The sequence below is a fragment of the Pelophylax lessonae genome (genome assembly GCF_965119305.1).
Source record: "Pelophylax lessonae genome assembly, chromosome: 4".
In the NCBI taxonomy this organism is placed as follows: Eukaryota; Metazoa; Chordata; class Amphibia; order Anura; family Ranidae; genus Pelophylax; species Pelophylax lessonae.
The window spans coordinates 135,051,483-135,075,264 of NC_138771.1; the positions used below are offsets into that span (position 1 = coordinate 135,051,483).

General features: G+C 43.6%; 1 protein-coding gene across 5 annotated transcripts in view; it reads right to left on the minus strand.

The window, feature by feature from the left end:
• VPS13C (vacuolar protein sorting 13 homolog C) overlaps nucleotides 1–23,782 on the minus strand; it is a 555,353-nt gene that overhangs the window by 89,386 nt on the left and 442,185 nt on the right. For all 5 annotated transcript variants that reach the window (XM_082257056.1, XM_082257055.1, XM_082257057.1 and 2 more), the window contains 6 exons: nucleotides 19,901–20,012; nucleotides 9,955–10,068; nucleotides 8,948–9,087; nucleotides 6,258–6,339; nucleotides 5,827–5,940; nucleotides 3,952–4,027 (listed from right to left, as the gene is read on the minus strand). In XM_082257056.1, the coding sequence (XP_082113182.1) occupies nucleotides 3,952–4,027; nucleotides 5,827–5,940; nucleotides 6,258–6,339; nucleotides 8,948–9,087; nucleotides 9,955–10,068; nucleotides 19,901–20,012 (638 nt within the window). The remainder of the gene's footprint in view (nucleotides 1–3,951; nucleotides 4,028–5,826; nucleotides 5,941–6,257; nucleotides 6,340–8,947; nucleotides 9,088–9,954; nucleotides 10,069–19,900; nucleotides 20,013–23,782) is intronic.

Consider the following 23,782-nt stretch of genomic DNA (forward strand, 5'->3'; position numbering starts at 1 on the left):
TAATTACCCCAACAACATCCAAAGAATGCAAGGCAATTAGCTTGGGATGCTTGGGCTTAGGACAGAGTGAAGGCAGCACATTGTCTTCATTCAAATGAAAATCAGAAACCACCTTAGGAGGAAGAAACGACTGATTAGGTAGAAGTACCACTTTATCTCTGTGGTCCACCAGATAAGGTGAACGGGTAGGATCGTACCACCAATTTAGACACTCTGCGAGCAGAGGTAATAGCCACCAAAAAGGCTACCTTCTGTGACAGTGTAAGCAGAGGAATCTCCCTAATATTGGCCTTTAATATCCCTCTTTGGAGAAAAAACAAAATCCTGGCCACTGAAAACGAGCGTGGACACCTTAAGCAGTTCACACCATGAGATGTACGATTTCCATGTACGATAATAAATCTTCCTGGAGGTAGATTTTCTAGCCCTAAACAGTGTAGGAATCACGGAGTAAGAGACCCCTTTCCTTCAATACCTGGCTTTCAACAGCCACGCCGCTAAAGCCAGCGACTGTAAAGCAGGATGGAAGATTGGCCCTTGAGACAGCAGACCTTCCCTGAGGGGAATTCTCCAAGGAGCATCAGCGACCAACCTTACCAGATCTGCGTATCAAGACCGGCGATGCCAGTCTGGGGCTACCAGAAAGTTCGGAATCCCTTCCACCTTTATTCTGCGCAGAAGCCTCAGCAGAAGTTTCAGCAGAGGAAACACATAGATCAGCCGATACTAACCCCAAGGGGCCACCGGTGCGTCCAGTGATTCAAGCAAGCATTATTGCTCTGAGTTCCAGAATATTGATTGAAAGTCTGGACACACAGCTTTTTAGGTACTCCCCCACCCCAGCCGGACAGGCTGGCATCCGTGGTTACCACAGTCCAATACAATGGAAGGAAGGACTTGCCCTGACGCAGGGCCAAGCAACGGAGCCACCACAGAAGAGTACTTCTTGTGTTTAGATTCAACCGAATAAGATTTTTCAAAGATTTTGGATCCTTGTTCCACTTGACAACAATATCTCTTTGCAGAGGTCTCGCGTGGAACTGAGCAAACGGAACCGCCTCGAAGATAGACACCATGAGGCCTAGAGCTCACATGCAGGTCCGCAATGAGGACAGAGTGCTGGATAACAGCAACTGAATCGCCCTCTGCAACTTTTGCAGCTTTTCCGGGGTAAGAAACAACCTCGCAGAGTCCAGAGTGAGACCCAGATACACCAATTTGGAGACTAGGACCAGAGCAGATCTTCTGAAATTGATGGTCCAACAGAATTTTTGCAGAGTCCGTCCAGTGATGGACAGATCACCCACCAGAACTGAGTGGGAGTCTGCTAAGAGGAGATCGTCCAGGTACTCTAGTACCGCAATCCCCTGCTGTCACAGTAATGCCAATACCGGAGTCAACACGTTGGTGAAGACCCCCTCAGCCTAAAACCACCGCAGGAACTCCAAAGGACATCCCTGCCCCAGTCACTAACCCCCTGGGGGCCGGGAACTTGCTCAAAGACCCCCGTATTCGATCCGGACAGCCTTGTCAGCAACAACCACATCCACCCCCCTTACTGAAGTGGCAAAGCCAGCTCCTACCTCACCCCGAGAAGGGGGGGGGGGCGGACGTTGGAGTAGGTTGGGCCCAAAAGACCACCGTGACTGTTAGAGGGGCTGGGGGGAATGGAAAGGAACCTGAGGATCCAATCATCCCAAGGAGGGACCCACGTCCACCCCGAGGGACCACAAAGGGGGGGGGGCACTACTTCGCACACCATTGACCAGACGGGCAGACCACCTCCCCATCTTGGAATAGGGGGTGCTGACGGCCAAGGGGTATGCTGCGATTTAGGCCGAACTAGGTCAAGTGTGTCCCGGTGAGGTGTTTCACTCGTGGGCCAGCCCCCGTCCATTGGGGCTCTGTCGTGGCGAGGCCTAGCGCGGAGCTGTGACCTGCACACGCCCTCTGGCCAGACTGGGAGACCTTATGGATCAATACAATATCCAGTCCGACGCCCAGTATGGCACATAATTAGCTAAAATATATATATATATATGTGTAAAATAACTAAACAAATTCCCACTAAACAAACCCGAGAAGCTTACCAGAGTGAAGTCCCCCCTAACCCCTTATTGAGTTCAGTATTTAGTATTATTTTATAGTAAACCAATGTTGAAGGTAGAAGTTCCCGGGAACCCATTAGACTATCCCATTGCTTCAACTGTTCCCATGTGTCTAAGATATTAGAATCCACTCATGCTCCATTTATGGGTTTTCAGCCACACAGTGTCAGAAGAAACCACCCATCTATACTATATTTTCTAAATTTCTTTGGGCATCCTCTAGCCTCATATGTCATCTCATATAGTGTGATATCAGAGTTAACTAGTTTTTTCCAAGCTAATAATTCAAGAGTAGGAGTACGTATCCAATTTATCGGTATCAATTTTCTGACATAAAAGTATAAGAGCTTCAAGAAAAGCTTAGTTGCCGTATCCATTGTTTCATCTTCCAAAACCCCCAAAAGACACACCAGAGGACAGCATATATTTGGTAGATCAAAGGTATCGAAAATAAATTCGATAACTTTTGACCATAAGGGCCTAATCCTGGGACACTTCCACACCATGTCTATAAATGATTCCCTGCCGGTTTGAAATTTAGGACACCTATCTGTATCCCTTTTTCCCCATTTTCAAGAGGCACTGTGGTGTTTAATACATTTGATGCAAGTACCTTATCTGTATCATTTTGTCCCTAGATGGAATAACAGTGCCTACATAACTCTCAAGGACTTCAGACCACATTTCCATCAGATCAGGCACTGCATCCATCCACCGTTTTGGTCTCAGATTTAAGTGTTACTATGGCCAGTGGAGACACAAACCGCAATAAACTGACAGGTGTTTCATCTTTCCCTACTCTAGAAATAATTGTCTCAAGGTGACCAGGTCTTTATTCTAGCTACAAAAATGCCAAACCTACTCTAAGGGTACCTGCACATGGTACTGATGTTTTTTTTTAAGAAAACATTTATTGGTTTTTCAAGATTTTAACAACATAGTACAAAAGGGTAACAGTTACAATGAACTAATACACTGGGTTGGTCACCCACAAGCAACTGATGAAACTATACCCATGTAAACGAAAATTATCACCAGAACATGAGGGGGGGGGGTTTAGGAGGGGGGGGAGAGTCATGCAGATACGTGGGACGTATCAGGAGATTATTTTAGTAGGACCACCGACTGAAGCCCCTCTCGGCGACAGAAGGGGGGGGTGAAACAGGGAGAAACAGTGAACAGGAGAGATAAGAAGAAGTGGAGTAATAGGTAAACCTGGTGTAGATCACCAGCTGACATTGGCAGATGACTGCTGTATGGAGGAAAAGGAAGTTAGGGAGAGGAAGGGGGAAGGGGAGAGGAGAAAGGGGTATTGGTCCGAGTGATATGTGACCTAGCAGATATCATAACCTAGACCCAGTAAGCATTGCATTTTAAAGTAACAGACAATATAACATACTCGACAGGAACTTGGATGAGACTATAGACAGGGGGAATGATGGGAAGGATAGTACTGATGTTTTAACATCAGTATTTGTGGCCACAATTTCTTGTGTTTATTCTGCATGTATTTGCACGTGTGCACATACACGAGTGAGATGGAAGAGATTTTCAACCTCTTCAAATTAGCATTTTGTGTGCATAGTACATGCGTACAAATACTGGCCCAGCAACCTAAATCTTTTTGGTTACTGATCTTTACGCAACACATGTTTATGTGCCTGAGTGTACAGGCACATTAAAAACAATAATTTGCATTTAGATCAGCAAAAAAAGAAATGCTTGTATGAATAAAAACACTGAATTTTTAGGAAGCAAAGCGCAAGAGGCCTAAGAGTTGTGAATTCAAAATTACATAAAACATATGTCCACATATCTGCACAAGAAACAAACTGGAGCTTACCAACAGTGTGCCCAAGAAGACTCCTCACACCGATGGCTAAGCCTTCTGCAAACTCCTCTGGGCCCTGCACTGCTCCCTACAATCAAAGGCAAATATAGAGCAGTTAGTTTAGTAGATCAGGCAAAGCATTAGAGGGCTTAATATAGTGCTGAAACACAATATGTAAAAAAAAAAAGGATAAGAAGGAATATGCCTATACTTCCGTTAATAATCTTACCAGCATTAACATATGAGCATAACTAAATATTAAATGTTTCCAGCATAAAATAGATTTAAAGGATACATTCTCCCTAAGAAACATGGGTGTTTTTAAAGCAGCAGCCCTGCACCCCCCCACTATCCCTGATTGTGACAGCAGGTGGGCAATTCTCTCACCACAGACCCTGTCACAAGTGTAGTAAAAAAGAGGATGGCTGTGCAGGACTCCACCCACACAGCTGCATCATCCATTCAGTACTGTGAATTAATGAACTACAAGTCCGGTCTGTCACCACGGCAAATAGCTTGCAGTTCTCAAACTGCAAGGGCGCTGGTGAGCGCCCTTGTAGTTCATCGATTCTTCCTGCCCTCCAGTAACTGTGTCTGTACAGAAGGTATGAGCAGACAGCTGTACTGAGAGTCTGCCAGAACCTGCTGATTGCAGGTGCAATGCTCTGCAAGCTCATAAGGAAAGTTAAGTTTTTACCTGCAAAAAAATGTTTTTTTTTTTTACACAAAGGTAAACTTAGCCTTTAACCACTTCAGCCCCGGAAGGTTTTACCCCCTTAATAGCAGCCATTTTTTTGCGATATGGCACTGCATTACTTTAACTGACAATTGCGCAATCGTGCAACGCTGTACATAAATATTTAAGTAATTTTTTTCCCACAAATAGAGCTCTCTTTTGGTGGTATTTGATCACCTCCGCGGTTTTTATTTTTTGCGCTATAAACAAAAAAAGAGTGACAATTTTGAAAAAAAAAAAAATATATATATTTTTTACTTTCTGCTATAAAATATCAAATAAAAAAATATAAAAAAACTAATTACTTCATCAACTTAGGCAAATATGTATTCTGCTGCATATTTTTGGTAAAAAAAAAAACCCCCCAATGAGCGTACAACATTGATTGGTTTGCGCAAAAGTTATCGCTTCTACAAACTACGTGATATTTTTATGGAATTTTTTTTTTTCTACTAGTAATGAAGGCGATCAGCAAATTCCAGCGGAACAGCGACAATGCGGCGGACAAATGGGACACTGACACTTTTGATACTTTTTGGGGACCAGTGATCAGTGCTAGAAAAATATGCACTGTTACTGTACTAATGACACTGGCAGGGAAGGGGTAACATCAGGGGCAATTAAAGGGTTAAATGTGTTCCCTGGGAGTGACTTCTAACTGTATAGGGGAGGTGCTGACTGAGGGAAGCCAGAGAGGAACACATGATCTCTGTCTTCCACCCCGTCAGAGAGGCAATCTGCCTTGTTTACATAAGCAGACCGCCGTTCTGTGTCTCTCGGGAACGATCACGGGTGGCTGGCGGTCATCGGGTCTGCCGGACCCGCTAATTGGTTCCCCCTCTAGCCAATTAGTGCGCAATTGCGCATCCGGCAGGGTACGCCCCCTGGAGCCCCTGCACGAAATGACTTACACGTATGTCATTTCGTACAGGGGAGCCGACTCTCTGCAATAAAAGTACGTTAAGTGGTAGGCAAGTGATTAAAACAGAGTCAGCAGGTGCCTGCTGATCGTCGGTGCAATTTTCTGCAGGCTTCTAAAGAAAAAAAATTCACATTTGTTTAACTGCAAAAATATGCATTCATTTCCTTTTTTATTTTTATTTTTTTTACAAAAGTGAACTTCGCTTTTGAAAAAGATTGATCAAACTTACCTGAAAAGGCTCATAAAAAAAAGCCTCCACACCTTCTGAGAGCCCGCGAATCAAGCCAAAGGGATTTCCTAAGACATCCAAGCCCAGGACAAGGACGTACAGCTGCTTCAAGAACTACAAAGGATAAGAAGGCATTAACCAGAGACATTAGGAGAACCTGTGCACTTTTTAACAAAATGAAAAGACTTGCATTTATGCCACATGTTCAACTTAATACGTTGGGTTAACTTAACAGATTCCATATAAAAAATACGTAACAACCAGAGTTAAAGAAATATGGTTTTGCAAGACCATCACCATTGGTAAAATACCTCCTCAGCGACAATATCTGTAAACATACATTCTGTTCGTATACCACCACTGTTATAAATTTATAATAGCGCCAATGAAGCACATTTAGAGAAATATTGACAGCAAAGTTTGCAGATTACCTGCTCGCTATAATGCCTGACAACAAGATTCCTCAGTTGGTCCTGCTTGTAGAACTGGTACCTCACTTCAAAACAAGCCAACCTATAAAGAAGTATAGAAAAACAAACCCGGAATAAATTATTTAGGTTCTAATAAAAACCTATACAGTATCTCACAAAAGTTAGTACACCCCTGGATGGAGGTGGGTTGGGGGAAGTTTGGGCTGCTCCCTCCCACCTGTCTCCTATCCACCCATTAGCAGCCATGTGCTCCCAGAGTGGAGACACTCAAATTTAAAAGTGTTAGGGACTGCAGATAAAACAGGGTGCCGTGTCGTGGCTCTGCAGCTTACACATGCGTTTGCAAATGCGTGTCAACTAAACCTCTGTTCTTTATTTATATCGAGACAGGTCTACTTGGTTGGTGGCAGACTGGAGGGTGAGTACATCAGACTGGGGGCTGGCTGGCTTCCATGCACCTCTTTTAATCCTTTACAATTTGTTTTTTTATATATTTTATTATATATTTTCATGTGACAACACTGAAGAAATGACACTTTGCTACAATGTAAAGTAGTGAGTGTACAGCTTGTATAACAGTGTCAATTTGCTGCCCCCTCAAAATAACTCAACACGCAGCCATTAATGTCTAAACCGCTGGAAACAAAAGTGAGTACACCCCTAAGCGAGAATGTCCAAATTGGGCCCCAATGTGTCAATATTTTGAGTGGCCACCATTATTGTTCAGCACTGCCTTAATCCTCTTGGGCATGGAGTTCACCAGAGCTTCACAGGTTGCCACTGGAGTCCTCTTCCACTTCTCCATGACGACATCACAGAGCTGGTGGATGTTAGAGACCCTGCACTCCTCCACCTTCCATTTGAGGATGCTCCACAGATGCCCAATAGGGTTTAGGTCTGGAGACATGCTAGGTCAGTCCATCACCTTTACCCTCATCTTCTTTAGCAAGGCAGTGGTAGACTTGGAGGTGTGTTTGGGGTTATGTTGGAATACTGCCCTGCAGCCCAGTCTCCAAAGGAAGGGGATCATGCTCTGCTTCAGTATGTCACAGTATATGTTGGCATTCATGGTTCCCTCAATGAACTGTAGCTCCCCAGTCCCGGCAGCACGCATGCAGCCCCAGACTATGACACTTCCACCACCACGCTTGACTGTAGGCAAGACATACTTGTCTTTGTACTCTTCACCTGGTTGCCGCCACACACACTTGACACCATCTGAACCAACTAAGTTTATCTTGGTCTCATCAGACCACAGGACATGGTTCCAGTAATACATGTCCTTAGTCTGCTTGTCTTCAGCAAACTGTTTGCAGGCTTTCTTGTGCATCATCTTTAGAAGAGGCTTCCTTCTGGAACGACAGCCATGCAGACCAATTTGATGCAGTTTGCGGCGTATGGTCTAAGCACCCCCCCCTCCCTACCCCTTCAACCTCAGCAGCAATGCTGGCAGCACTCATATGTCTATTTCCCAAAGACAACCTCTGGATTTGGCCCTGAGCATGTGCACTAAACTTCTTTGGTCGACCATGGCGAGGCCTGGTAAACCGCTGTATGGTCTTGGCCACCGTGCTGCAGCTCAGTTTCAGGGTCTTGGCAATCTTCTTATAGCCTAGGCCATCTTTATGTAGAGCAACAATTCCTTTTTTTTTTTTTTTTTTAAGATCCTCAGAGAGTTCTTTGCCATGAGGTGCCATGTTGACATGTTGAACTTCCACCTGCTCCCTAATCACACCTGAGACCTTGTAACACTAACGGTGGACAATTTCACTTTGGTGTTGTAACGGACACCCCAACACACACTGTGTTTGTGGGCTTCTGTCAGTATACGGCTTCCTCCAGTCTGGACATATATAGAGATTCCAGCCTCCCCACATACAAAAACTAGAACTTAGCTTGTATGTTTCTGAAAACAACTAACTTTATTGAAACACAGGCACAAACAGATATACACTGTGGGACAACCCCCCTCCCCCTTAGCAGCCAATCCACATATACATCCCATAATAAGTTTATCTTAAGGCAGACAGAACAACAATAGAAGAACAATGGGATGCAGGTACTTAACAATAGCAAACCCCACCCCACTAGCAAGGGTCTCCTGCAATATTCTAGCAATCTGAATAGTCAAATTGTTCATCTTCATATATTTCCTGAGGGACACTGTCCAGAAATATTATTGTCCCAAGTGAAAGAGGCCCTCACTCTTTCAGCACAAATCACACATATAGAACCCAGGATAACCGGGGTAACACCAAATCCGGTGTGGTTGTACAGCGAGTCTTGGTCACCCTGTGCCCCTAATAGACACAGGGTGACTAACACATAAGAGGGGCTGGGGAAGCTGGACAAGGAGTCTCCCAACCTCCCTAAAGCAATCCGGGTTCCACAAACCCCCCAACCAAAGTGACTCCCGTCACAAGGGTGTACTCACTTTTGTTGCCAGCAGCTTAGACATTAATGGCTGTGTGTTGAGTTATTTTGAGGGGACAGCAAATTCACACTGTTATACAAGCTGTACACTCACTACTTTACATTGTAGCAAAATGTAATTTCTTCAGTGTTGTCACATGAAAAGATATAAAATATTTATAAAAATGTGAGGGCTGTTCTCACTTTTGTGAGATACTGTACATGATGAAGGAAGTGATACAGGATATATATTCTGGAAGAACAAAGGAAAGTTTTACTTGAAAATGAGATCATCTACATCTGTGAGAGTGGCTCCGATGCTTTTTAGAAGGAGGTTGACTGAGCTGATGGCAACAATTTCACGTTCCTCCTTGTTTGATTCTTCTCCTCCTGCTCCCAATGAGAGGCTGAGGTGTAACTAGAGATGAAGAGCAAAGGATAATTCCAACATCATGTGACAGATGCATGTTATTTTTGTGCAAGTTCTAGTAATGTAACAAGCAGACGGTATAATAAAAAAAAAAAAAAGTTGAATAACGTCTTTGGCTTTATTAGTAGGTCATTTACATATCTCCCAAAGGATGTTGCCTAGAGAGGACTAGTCGTTACTGCTCATCTCCACCATCACAAGAGTGAGCTTTTTCTGTGATCCAAAAACCCTCACATGCCTTCTGTCCCCCCTGATCCAGTAGCCCTGAGCTCAGCATTTGAGAGCTCACTTCTGTGATGGAGAAGGTGAGCACTAACGACTAGGCCTCACTTAGCAAAACCCTAGCAACGTCCTGGGAGCATTCCAGTCAGGTTTGCGGTACGTAAATGGCTTACACCAATAGCAAGGGCATTATTCAACTTTGGTCAGAGCTGCACAGTTTGTTGTTATCTACAGATGACCCTTATCTGCATAGGCAGTTTTTGGTAAAGGTTAACTAACTCTTTTAATATTACTGAAGAGACACCACTATTGGTTTGTGAAGGTGAGCAATTGTGCCCATCTATAAAATAATGTAAAGCCTCGACTGGTCCCTATTTATTGCTATTTCATATATATGCAAGTACCATGTATTAAATTTGCTTATTTTAAGGATTATTTACATGTTATGTACTATAAACTGTTAAATACCACAGTGTGAATAAAACATTTTTAGGGACTCAGAACAAATACTGTATGAAACCTACACAAGAATTGTATAATATATTTTTATAATTTGTATCTCAAAATGTGGTCATAAAGCCAACAAACTTGGTTTCACCGTGAGTTATATTATTATATATTATATTCTGATACCTTCACAGGAGAAATATGGAAGTGTTCAAAGAAGCTCAGGGTGGTGATATCTGTCAGAGAAGATTCCATCAGCTCTGTGTTCAGAGAATCTAAATCCTTCTGGATTATCTTTGTCTGTACCAAAAGAAAAAAAAAAAAAGAAAAGTGAATGAGGTATACTGATGAATAACTAAGTTAAATCATCTCATAAAGTGTATCTCTAGCCAAAACCTATTTTTTAGATATGGATGCATTTTTTTTGCTGTCTATGTCCTCTTAAGGAGTAGTAAGAAAATGGCAGGAGGTAAGGAAAAGTCTCCACTGAGGAGGCAGACAGCAATAAATAGCTAACAGCAGTCCTAACTAAATTAAGTCTTTTTACTACAATGCTATAGATATGCATGGGAGATTTACCCATTACTTCCTCCTCAGGTAACAACTTTGCCCATTGAACAAAAGGCAAACTTTGTATGTGCAGTATACAACTTAGTCCCAAACTGATGTGCTCTGCCTCTTTTTTGAATCAGGTAATTAATTTGATTTTCATTTTACAACAGCTTATACAGAAACACGCTTCTGCAGAATGAATAGAAGCATCACAAAGATTTGCAAATAGAAATAAAATACAAAGTACAAAGAGAACATACAATTTTGAGATTGTGCAATAACAGATATAAGAGACCTTGAACTCTAACAAATATCACACAGCGAAAAGCACTACTCAAGTATCGGTCAATATTTCAAATTAAGGAGTCAAACAGTGCATCATTGTCAGACAGAATGACATTTAACTTCTTAGCCCACTGGCAGAGCAACCACCTAGCTCCCCATATCAGCTCCTAAGGACATTAAAGAATGATTGGATAAGTTAGAATCCAGCCATCGGGACAATGTCAAATTTTTTTACGCCAGTCCCCTTTTTTCTAAGTTAACTCCTCCCTCCGTATAATAATCACATCAACCCATTGATTACATGTAGATAAAGCAGGTGGGATCAATTTCTGCAAAATTAGTTAACGAGCTAAATATAAAGATCTCGTCCACATCAATTGTATGTCAGGCAGAAAAATATCTTCCAGAACTACTGAAGGAGAGCAACTTTCGGGTCAAATTTACTGCGTGGAGCAGATTGTATTTAGGGTAGTAAACATAAACATTTCCCAATATCAGTGAAGCTTAGGGCAATGCCATAACATGTGAATGAGGGTACCCGTAACACATCTGAAATATTGTGGGGACTTCGCCCATCCCCAAGAGTGCAATTTATGTGGCATGTAGTGTACTCTGGGGCAGACGTTGTGAAGAGGATAAAGAAACCAGTGTTAAGGTTTCTATAGCCTGAGCCCACCCTTCATCATACTGACAAGGTGATTAAAGCGGAGTTCCGGGCACAAAATCGACCTAATAGATTTTGTGCCCATCCGCTGGATCTTCTTCACCTGAAAAGGAATTGGATAGTTAGGTATATTTTTTTTTTTACTCACCTTGTAATTCTTGAAAATACTCACCTATTCTGCACTTCCTCCCTCTGTGCCGCGGCTCCGCCGTCACTTCCTGTCTTGCGATGATTCCTGGGAGCTGAACGTCATCGCTCCCAGGAATCAATGCGACGGCACCGGCCCCGCTCGTCACTTCCGAGTGACGAGAAGGGCCGGTGCAGGCGCATTCTGGGAGAAGACGACACGGAAGAGGACACAGAAGAGGATCGCGCTGGCTTCAGCTGCCCACAACAAAGATGGCAACGCTGGAGAAGAAATTTTATAAGTGAGTATTTCTTCTTGCAGGTAAGTGCGAACCGGGACAGATCAGAGGCTAGCGATTGTGGAATGTACTAACCCTGACTGTCCCGGGGGTATGTTTAGTGAAAAAACATTTTCGTGCCCGGAACTCCGCTTTAATGCATTCATTTGGAGTGAAATATACCTGGTTGATCCTGCCTTCAGCTGTCCCTCCCATCTTCTCTGTGTCCCCACTGCAGACTGACATTTTGAAGACCAGCTGTTGTCATCTCTTAAGCATGCTATAGTTACAGTTCCCTCATAAGCCCTTTTTTTCCTCCTTTTTATTATCTGTGCAGCCCATGTGACCATAGAGTCATACATGTGGAATTCTACACTGTGGTAAATGACACTACCCTCCCTCCCTCCCTCCTCCTCAATGTCCTCCTATTGCTAGACACAATGGGGGCGGGATATAGTATGCTCTTTAATTGCCGTCACTAAGAAACTCCCATAAAAACATTAGTTTTAATATAAATCCGTATTAAATCTATCAGATGTAATTGCTAATACCTGTAAGGCAAAAAAAGTGCCTTGGATGCAGATGCCATCTGAACAAAGTGAAAGCTAGTGTCAGAGTCACTAAGGGAAACCAGCAGTGAAGCCTTCTGGTGAATGCACTTTGTGAATGGTCTTGCAGTCTTCTGGGACCTGTGTGTGTCCCAGAAGGCTTTGGGTGGAAGGAGGAGGAGCCAAAGAGAGGGTGCAAACAAGCGGAAATTCCCCTTTTGGGTGGAGCTGCAATTTAGGCTGCAATAGGTAGTGGATAGGGTGCCGATGCCGTGATGCTTCCAGCCCACAGCAAAGTTGACCCAACTTATAGCGAAGTCATCCAAGAACACTACGCGTTCATGTCACCGAGGAAGCCCTGCAAACGCCCCGCAAACTGGTGCAATGGGATGTGCATTAATATAGTGTAGGCAGAGTCAAAGGTGATTGACACTAGCTTTCACTTTGTTCAGATGGCATCTGCATCCAAGGCACTTTTTTTTTGCCTTACAGGTATTAGCAATTACATCTGATAGTTTTAATATAAATCTGTATTAAATCTAACGTTTTTATGGGAGTTTCTTAGTGACGCAATCAACAAGCATACTATATTCCGTCCCCATTGTGTTTAACAATAGGAGGACATTGAGGAGGAGGGAGGGAGGGTAGTGTAATTTACCACGGTGTAGAATTCCACATGTATGACTCTATGGTCACATGGGCTGTACAGATAATAAAAATGGAAGAAAGAAAGGGCTTAGGAACGGAAACTATAGCATGCTCAAGAGATGACAACAGCTGGTCTTCAAAATCTCAGTCTGCAGTGGGGACACAGAGAAGATGGGAGGGACAGCTGAAGGCAGGATCAACAGGGTATATTTCACTCTACACAAAATGAATGCATTATGAACACTCTGCTACATAGCAGGTAATCAGAGTTTTACAAAGTCTGGGATTAATGACACTATAACCACTTGCCGACCAGCCGCCGTAGTTTTACTGCGGCAGGTCAACTCTGTCCCGCGAAACGGTGTACATGTATGTCGCTAAGTGTAACAGTTAGTGTGGATGCACGTACGCACCGATTGACTAGAGGGGGAGCCAATCAGCGGGTCCGGTGCCCGCGATGTCCGCCGGGCACCCGCGATCGCTCCCCATGGAGACAGAACAGCGGTCTGCTGATGTAAACATGGCAGATCACTGTTCTGTGAGAGATGAACACAGGGATCCTGTGTTCCTCCTATTTAGAAACACAGGTTTGTGTGTTCATCCAGTGAGCCCATTCCCCAAACAGTTAGAAAGCACCCCCTAGGGACACATTTAACCCTTTGATTGCCCCTGGCGTTAACCCCTTCCCTGCAGGTGTCATTAGTACAGTAACCGTGCATATTTTTAGCACTGATTACTGTAGTAATGTCACTGGTCCCCCCAAAAGTGACAAAAATGTCAGTTAGGTGTCCGATCTATCCACCGCAATATTGCAGTCCCGCTAAAATTCGCTGATGGCCATTACTAGTAAAAAAAAAAATAAATAAATAAAAATTACATAAATCTTTCCCCTAGTTTGTAGCCGCGATAACTTTTGCGCAAACCAATCAATATACACCTTTTGGGATTTTTGTGACCAAAAATATGTAGCAGAATACATATTTGCCTAAAATGATGAAAAAAAAATGGATTTTTGTAAAATCTTACCGTAAAATCCTTTTCTCTTAGCTCATCGACAGACGTAGTCCTCGGTGATACACCACCTTCGGGTTATGTTACCTCCGCAGGAGCAGGACTAGACAGGAAATTAAAAAGCTCTGGCCACACCCTAGGGGCAGTCCCAGAGGGTATATCCTCTCTCTCTCTGCCTCAGCAAATCAGTTATGTGAAAAAGCAGTGCTTAGAGAATTTAACCCAACCCAACTCCAAAACAGAGGGGCGGGGACTACGTCTGTCGACGAGCTAAGAGAAAAGGATTTTACGGTAAGATTTTACAAAAATCCATTTTTCTCTAGCGCTCATCGACAGACGTAGTCCTCGGTGATACACCACCTTCGGGACGTCCCAGAGCAGTATCACAACTGAGGGGTGGGAAAATGGAAATCAAATCCCAATCTAGAAGGCCCAACCGGTGCCAACTAGAAGTTTACAATGCTCATCCTTAATGATGAGACTCAACAAAAAAAGAGAAAACAATTTTTTTTTTTTTCAAACAGAAAAAAACCCTCGAGGTAGACCACCGGTCTCCTCAAATTGCGGCCTGCAAAACCTTGCGGCCAAATGAGGCATCCGCCGATGCCGTCACATCAATTTTATAGAATTTTGTAAAGGTATGTACCGACGACCAGGTGGCCGCCTTACATACCTGGACCACTGACGCCTGATGGCGAAAGGCCCAGGAAGTACTGAGCGCTCGAGTGGAGTGCGCCCTAACAGGGAACGGAGGACTCTGACCCTTAATAGAATAAGCCTGTACCACCGTCTGTCTAATCCATTTGGCAATGGTCGCGGCAGATGCAGGCAAACCCTTTCTGGGGCCATCCGTGATCACAAAAAGTGAATCCGTCTTACGGAATGATTCCGTAGCTTTCAGGTATACCCTGATTGCCCGAACCACATCTAAGGAATGCAACGCATGTTCCCGATGATGCTTGGGCTGAGGACACAAGGAAGGTAGTACAATATCTTCATTCAGATGAAAATCTGAAACCACCTTAGGAAGAAAAGATGGCTTAGGATGAAGTACTACCTTATCCCTATGAATCACTAGGTATGGGGACTGGCATGATAATGCAGCCAGTTCTGACACCCTGCGAGCAGAAGTGATAGCCACCAAGAAGGCCACCTTCTGGGATAAAGTCAGCAAGGGAATCTCCCTGATGTTTTCAAAGGGAGGTTTCTGTAGAACCGACAAAACCAAATTAAGATCCCAGGGCGGTAAGGGCGCGCGGACTGGTGGAGCCAGGTGCCGCACCCCCTGGATGAAATTCCGCACCAAGGACTTGGTAGCTAAAGGTTTCTGAAAGAAGATTGCTAATGCTGAAACTTGACCCTTGATGGTGCTCAAGGCTAGCTTCTGCTCAACCCCTTGTTGCAAAAAGGCCAATATTCGAGTCACCGAATAGGTACGTGGAGGAAATCCTAAAGATTCGCACCATGCAATATAAGTCTTCCATGTGTGATAATAGACCTTGCTGGAAGTCGCTTTCCTTGCTTTAATAAGGGTAGGAATGACTGAAGTAGACAAACCTCTGTCCTTCAGTACTTGGGTCTCAATGGCCAGGCCATTAAAACCAGCGACTGTAAAGCACGATGGTAAATTGGTCCTTGAGACCACAGACACTCCCTGAGACGAAGTTCCCACGGAACGTCTGCGACTAGCATGTCCAAGTCGGCCAGGCCGGCTTGACGAGGCCAGCCTAGAATTTCTAGGACCACTGGCACTGATTGGATCTGAACCAGGCGTCCCTAGAGGTATCTGGCCCCGACCATCCGAGAAAGTCTGGTCGTTTTCTGTTCCCACACATTTATCAGATACCCGATTGTTATCAGGAAGGGTGATCTTTTCTGGTTGAACCTCAGGGACCGAAGTCACCCGACTAGAGGCTTCTTGGCCTGTCTGGTCAACCAGATCCGATTCCTGTGAGGTATAGGGACTAATCTTAGGAAAAGGTAAAGGAAAAGATCTATTCAGGGAACGGTAACTACCGCTTCCTGTAGTACTTAAATGTTGGAAGGGAAGAATCGCACCGGTAGTAGTGGTTGATGCTCGATCTAATGTCCTGAATACCGGTGAAAACGTCCCCCCACCCTGAAACCGGGTGGGGGCGCACCTTCAGGCTGTGTACTCCTTTGCTTCGGGTATGGCTGGGTTGGTCCTCTGTTTGTCCGACCAGCCCTTCTTGAACCCTCCTGGAGGAGTCTTGCCTTTCCCGCTTGTTTCAGCCGGGCGCCCTTTATGGGCGGTAAAGAAAGGTCCTCGCTTGTTGCGAGGTCCCTTAGCTTTAGCAGCCTGTGGCAAAAAAGTGCTCTTGCCCCCAGTGGCATCCTTAATGATTTCATCTAGGTTGGCCCCAAATAGACGATTCCCCTGAAAGGGGAGATTTGTCAAGGTCTTTTTGGAACCTAGGTCAGCTGACCAGCATTTTAACCATAGCACACGTCTGAGGATGACCGCTGACATAGATGCATGCCCTAATAAGGGAGAAGTGTCCAAGGCTGCGTCACAGATAAACTGTAGCCCTTGTATAATCTGTTCCATCAAATCAGATGTCTCCTGGGGAATATCTTTTCCCCTAAGGTCTTGGCGTACCATTCTCACCCATTCCGTAAGTGTCTGGGAAACTAGACCAATAACAATTACTGGTCTAAATGCTGACCCTATCAGAGAGAAGATGGTGCGGGACTCTGCTTCCATCTTTCGATCCACCGGATCCTTAAAGGACGAAGTGTCCTCCACTGGGATAACCGTGGCTTTATTCAGCCTGGAAATAGGTGGATCCACCACTGGTGGTACCGTCCATTTCTTAATGATGGATTCCTCAAACGGATAGCGTCTAGCAATACGCTTGGAAATAGTAAAGGTACGTTTAGAATGCTCCCATTCTCCTTTAATCTTATTACCAAAACACTTGGGTACAGGAAAAACCTTCACCGTTTTGATGGGCTTGTTAGTACCAAAAGGAATCTCTGTTTCAGTTGCCTCTGCCGGTAAAGCCTCAAGTTTTAAGGTTTCCTGCACTGCCACAACTAGTGCGTCCACCAATGCTTCTTCCTGAATTATAGCGGGAGAAGAAACGTCCTCCTCACTGTCTGAGGGAGCTTTACCTGAGGTAACAGCCCTTGCAGAGGGACCTGCAACTGCAGTGACCATCTCTGAATCTGAGTCAGAGGTGTCAGATAGTATAGGGGTAGGCGGGGGTTGCTTCCTTGACCCCCGTCCCTGACAGGCCGCCTCCACCCGAGCCACCATAGACTCCAAAATTGCTGTAAATGCCTCTACACTCTGTGCACCGGTGGGTCCCGTGGCCCCCTCGAGGGAAACAGGTGGGGGAATATGTGTGGCAGGGTCCATGATAACTCCAGTTACTTCCTGGATAATATAATTCAAAAATAAAACTTTTTTTTTTTTTTTTTTTTTTTCGACCCCCAGCGCCACAAAAACCCCTTAGTGTTACCTGCTAGGGATCCCTATCGATCGAGAGAGAGAGATAGACCCCCAGGCTCACCACTTGATGCTCAGAGTTTAACTGCAACAGGTTACAGCGCTGTCTTAACAAACAGGAAGTCTTTTGGCTGGCTGCCCAGGAAGAAAGGAGGCGGCTCCGCCCCTCTGTACGCCTTCCGGCGCCTCCCCCAAGCTCCACGAGGTGTTAGGATCACCTCAAACATGGCCGCCCCCATGCTGGAGACACGAGGCTACGCCAAAATGGCGGCTCGTGCGATCCAGCAAAAAAAATGGCGGCGGCCCGTACTGAATAGCGGTGTGCTGCAGGGCATACAACACTCTCACTGCATGGGGATATGGCGTGGTTGGCGGTACCGGCCCTGGCGGACCGCATGGCCGTTCGGGAGGCCTGCTAATAGCTGGAGATCTGATTAGGAAGGCAGTCTACATGTCCGTGGCTTCTGACTGGTAGGTAGCTTATTCTTAACCCATAAGATTCCCAGAATGCCACAGATTACATCTTTAAAACATGTATACAATTAGATTGTTAGCTCCCAAACCAAGCCTCCTGGCTTTTTGCACACATAAAATCACACTCAAAGTAGGAGGATCTGTGTCATGTTGTAGGATAGAAAGGGACTCTATCTTACCATACAGAGAGGGGCCCGCGTTCACCACAAAACCCGTCAGGGGGAAAGGGGGAACATACTACTCACCATACCGGAACCAGGCGGGCACCAACTCCTGACAGTACCCCTCTCCACCGGGGCGGGAGGGCTGTCGACCGATACGGACGCCGTGACTCATGGTCTTTGGCTTTTCGGCGAGACGTTTAACTCGCGTGGACAGTCCTTTAATGGGACTTTGTCGCGGCCGACCCAGCGCGGAGCTATGGCCTGCACGCGCTCGTAGGCTGAACTGGGGTGACCACCGGATCTCAACATCCAGCCCGTCGCCCAGTTCAGCTTTCTTGCTTGAAGATCTCACAGGAACACTGGAGAAAAAAACTGTCTAAAAAAATCCTTTAAGAAAAAATTCTTGCCAGGACCTAAGATCCCAGCAAGGTGTCTAGGTCCTTACTCCTAACTAGACAGAAAATAACTGATTTGCTGAGGCAGAGAGAGAGAGGATATACCCTCTGGGACTGCCCCTAGGGTGTGGCCAGAGCTTTTTAATTTCCTGTCTAGTCCTGCTCCTGCAGAGGTAACATAACCCGAAGGTGGTGTATCACCGAGGACTACGTCTGTCGATGAGCGCTAGAGAAATTAGATTTAAAATTTTTTTTTATTGGGAATGATTTATAGCAGAAAGTTTTTTTTTCAGAATTGTCAATTTTTTTTGTTTATAACGCAAAGGATAGAAATCGCAGAGGTGATCAAATACCACCAAAAGAAAGCTCTATTTGTGGGGAAAAAGGGGTACAGCATTGCGAGACCGTGAAATTGTCAGTTAACATATCGCAGTGCTGTAGCGCAAAAAACGGCCTGGTCGTTAGGGAGGTAAAACCTTCCAATACAAAGAAGTAACAATACGCTTCCCTTATTTGCTCCCTTTTGGGCTGTTAAATAAACCATTTAATTAATTTTGTTTTATCTGTTTAAACACAGAACAAGAACCATTAATCTTGTCAGAAATTCAAAGCTGTCTTGTGTCCAGTTTCAGCGCAAGCCCTCCTAGTTTCTATCGTGGAGTTCAAAAAACGTACTCCCTTTTCTGTGGAGATGAGAAGGGGAAAGGTTCAGTAGTTCTGCAGAGGACAATTAGGCAGGGATAACTGTATTCATTGTAATATCAGTCCATATAAAAGGCATGTGTTTTCTGTCCACAACAGAATGTCACGAACTGTGTGCATTTCTGACAGATCAGTTGGTATTTTCCTGTACTTGCAAGGTCTTTAAATGGGTAAACCAAGGGAAGAGGTGCATGTATTGTGGATGCACTGCATACAGTATGCATTTTTTATTTTGCATAGACATTATGTACATTTTAAAAGGATTCTGCCAGAACAGAAATATACGTTTTCTGTGAAAACAGAAATATACATTTTCATTGCCGACTTATTTTTTAAGGTGCAAGCTCTTGGGATGTCATCTTTAATATTGTTACTAGCACAGAATAAATGTGTAAGGCAAGTGTCTTGACCCTTTATGGCTGAATGCAATGCTTTGCTAATGGCTTTGCACTTTTTTATATCTCAACACTGGTTCCCAGGTTCAAAATCAAACTTTTATCTAGACTTTTTCAACAGCACTTAAGGTGGCTATAGGTGGATCGCAATTCACGCAGTTCAGCAGGGACTGGACGAATTTTGATTCAAGTGTGGCCGCTCCTGTTGAACCAACTGACTTCTGTTCAATCGCCCAGTTGGATTAAAGGCGCTCAAACAGTGGCTGCGGCACTGACGTGTATTCTGAGAGCGGGGAAGTCTTCCCACTGTCAGAATACAAGAGTGCAACAGGGAGGATTTAAAAAATTGAGTCATCTATGGCCAGGTATATTTTTGCAACCCCACCTCCCCCTCACACCCAACACACACACAACTTACGCGTTGTTTCTCCACCTCAGGAGGAGTGGCTGGAGTAAACAGCCCCATGATTGCAGCAAGGAAACCCTGGTCAATCTTTAAAGCCATACACTGGATCAGAACCATGAAGTACCTACACAGAAGAGAAGCAGGTGACATAGGCAATTAACTATAAATAGTTATTAAGAGCAATTCAATAAATAATAGAATGTAAATGCTTACTAAAGCCTCATACACACGATCAGAATATAGGACAATTTTTTTTCAGAACGTTTGTTGCCTGCTAGTCTGATATCGAAAGTGAAGAGATTACCTTTATATGAAAATTCTCGTACAACAGAATTCAACTTCAGAAGTGATGTCATGTGATTGTTTTGTATGTATTTTTATTTGTTTCCGAGCATGCATAGCCTTGCTCTTACGATTTTCGGACGAAAACTGCACCAATTAATCGAAAATCAGACGTTGTGTTCACGCACAATAAAAATTATATAGACTGCACATTCAGTTTTTGTCGTCCAAAAATTCATAATCGGCTGTCGAAAGCACCATACTAGCGATCTGAAAATCGGCAGGTCGTTCATCAGACAAAATTTTACTTTCGATTTTCTTATCATGGCTACGGGCCTTAAGAGTTTTTCAAAAGTAGAGAAAACTATGCAAGTAAAGCATTCAGTACAGCTCCACTTAGACATTCAAACGGTTTATAGGAAAAAAGCGAGTTTTACAGAGCCGATAAATCTAAAAAATATATTTATTCAACAAGGCAAGGCAGGGAGCACCAATGACTGTTTCGATGTCATACTTTTTTTTTTGAAGAGAAGAGGAAGACGCTTTGTGAAACATTTTTGTGCATTGATAGGGCATGGAGCACAAAAAACGGTGTGTGTGATAGTAATGCACTGTGTATGTCTGCTATAACTAGGATAGTTACCTTCATGAGCTCTCTTCTGTATTGTCTGGATTATGCAAGGTGTACATGTGCTACAAATATATACAGTATCTAAATGCGTTGAGGTTTTATCATTATAAGCATCTGACTCTTTATTACTTTCAAACAGACAGTATTAATTTTGAGGTCAAATTTAGATTTATTTTTAGTCACAGTCTTTTGACTAAAATGCCATTTTAGTTTTAGTCATCTAAATGGTTTTTGTTTTAGTTGTATTTTAGGCAACTGAAGTCTTCAAGACATTTTAGCCGACTAAAATCGAATGGGTTTAGTTAAATTGTAATGCATTGTTTAAGCATTTCTCTAGAATTTCCAAACTCAATATATACTCCTGGAGTAAAAATCTAAAAAGATATCTTTTATGATATTACATTTTGAACATGCACTACAGACACAGATTTAGCCGTTGTGATATATAACATCCTAATAAATAAAACCAAGTTTCATAAACAAACAAAAATACTGCTTTTTGACAAACAGAAGTGCAAAAAAAAAAAAAAATGTATATATACATATACAGTGGGTACGGAAAGTATTCAGACCCCCTTAAATTTTTCACTCTTTGTTATATTGCAGCCATTTGATAAAATCATTTAAGTTCATTCTTCTTCCTCATGAATGTACACATAGCACCCCATACTGACAGAAAAACACAGAATTGTTGACATTGTTGCAGATTTATTAAAAAAGAAAAACTGAAATATCACATGGTCCTAAGTATTCAGACCCTTTGCTGTGACACTCATATATTTAACTCAGGTGCTTTCCATTTCTTCTGATCATCCTTGAGATGGTTCTACACCTTCATTTGAGTCCAGCTGTGTTTGATTATACTGATTGGACTTGATTAGGAAAGCCACAAAACCTGTCTATATAAGACCTTCCAGATCACAATGCATGTCAGAGCAAATGAGAATCATGAGGTCAAAGGAACTGCCTGAAGAGCTCAGAGACAGAATTGTGGCAAGGCACAGATCTGGCCAAGGTTACAAAAAGATTTCTGCTGCACTTAAGGTTCCTAAGAGCACAGTGGCCTCCATAATCCTCAAATAGAAGATGTTTGGGACGACCAGAACCCTTCCTAGAGCTGCCTGTCCGGCCAAACTGAGCTATCGGGGGAGAAGAGCCTTGGTGAGAGAGGTAAAGAAGAACCCAAAGATCACTGTGGCTGAGCCCCAGAGATGCAGTCAGGAGATGGGAGAAAGTTGTAGAAAGTCAACCATCACTGCAGCCCTCCACCAGTTGGGGCTTTATGGCAGAGTGGCCCGACGGAAGCCTCTCCTCGGTGTAAGACACATGAAAGCCCGCATGGAGTTTGCTAAAAAACACCTGAAGGACTCCAAGATGGCGAGAAATAAGATTCTCTGGTCTGATGAGACCAAAATAGAACTTTTTGGCCTTAATTCTAAGCGGTATGTGTGGAGAAAACCAGGCACTGCTCATCACCTGTCCAATACAGTCCCAACAGTGAAGCATGGTGGTGGCAGCATCATGCTGTGGGGGTGTTTTTCAGCTGCAGGGACAGGACGACTGGTTGCAATCAAGGGAAAGATGAATGCGGCCAAGTACAGGGATATCCTGGACAAAAACCTTCTCCAGAGTGCTCTGGACCTCAGACTGTGCCAAAGGTTTACCTTCCAAGAAGACAATGACCCTAAGCACACAGCTAAACTAACGAAGGAGTGGCTTCACAACAACTCTGTGACTGTTCTTGAATGGCCCAGCCAGAGCCCTGACTTAAACCCAATTGAGCATCTCTGGAGAGACCTAAAAATGGCTGTCCACCAACGTTTACCATCCAACCTGACAGAACTGGAGAGGATCTGCAAGGAGGAATGGCAGAGGATCCCCAAATCCAGGTGTGAAAGACTTGTTGCATCTTTCCCAAAAAGACTCCTGGCTGTATTAGATCAAAAGGGGGCTTCTACTAAATACTGAGCAAAGGGTCTGAATACTTAGGACCATGTGATATGTCAGTTTTTCTTTTTTAATAAATCTGCAACAATGTCAACAATTCTGTGTTTTTCTGTCAGTATGGGGTGCTATGTGTACATTCATGAGGAAGAAGAATGAACTTAAATGATTTTAGCAAATGGCTGCAATATAACAAAGAGTGAAAAATTTAAGGGGGTCTGAATACTTTCCGTACCCACTGTATATATATATATATAAAAAAAACTGTAAACTGCAATGCCATTGCACACACTGTATTACCAAAACATATTACCAACATTAAGTATTAAAAAAAATAATTTAAAAAAATTATGAAAAGCCTTTTCTTAATTTTTTTTTTCTTTCAGCAGCCTAGTGGATGCCCCCTACCTATTCTTATGTGGTTGTGCAGTGTTAATTTTGACGGCACATTTCAATTTTGTTTTAGTCATGGTCTTTGGCTAAAATGGCATTTTAGTTTTTAGTTGTATTTTTGTGATCTGAGATTTTTTTTTTCAGTTTTAGTCGTATTTTAGTTAACAGTGTTAATTTAGTTGATGAAAATATTTTCGTCAACGCTGCTAACACAGTCTAAATGCTGATGCTTATTGAGAGTGCAATATATTTAAAGCAAACCTATACGTATCCAAATATTACTAAAAACTGTACCTGGCAGAAACCTTTAGATGCCCACAAGTAGCGTAAACATTCTTTGAGAACTTTCTGAGAACTCCAACACCTGGGTTGCTCTCTTATGCAAATAATGACTTGACCTGTGAAGTATGTGCTTTAGCTAGCAGCCTCATAACTCCCAGGCATTGTTTTTGGACATTTAATGTGATGAACACCCCAGTCATCCAAAGTGAGGTACAGGGGGCAGGACATAAAGCCTTACTAGATGAAGTGCTTCAGTTTTTAGACATCCCAGGTTAATCTTTGCAGTCCCCCCCATGTCTGCGGTTACATCATTATTCAGCTTTTAAACACCTGGGATGAGGTGATTGTATATTAGTATTAGG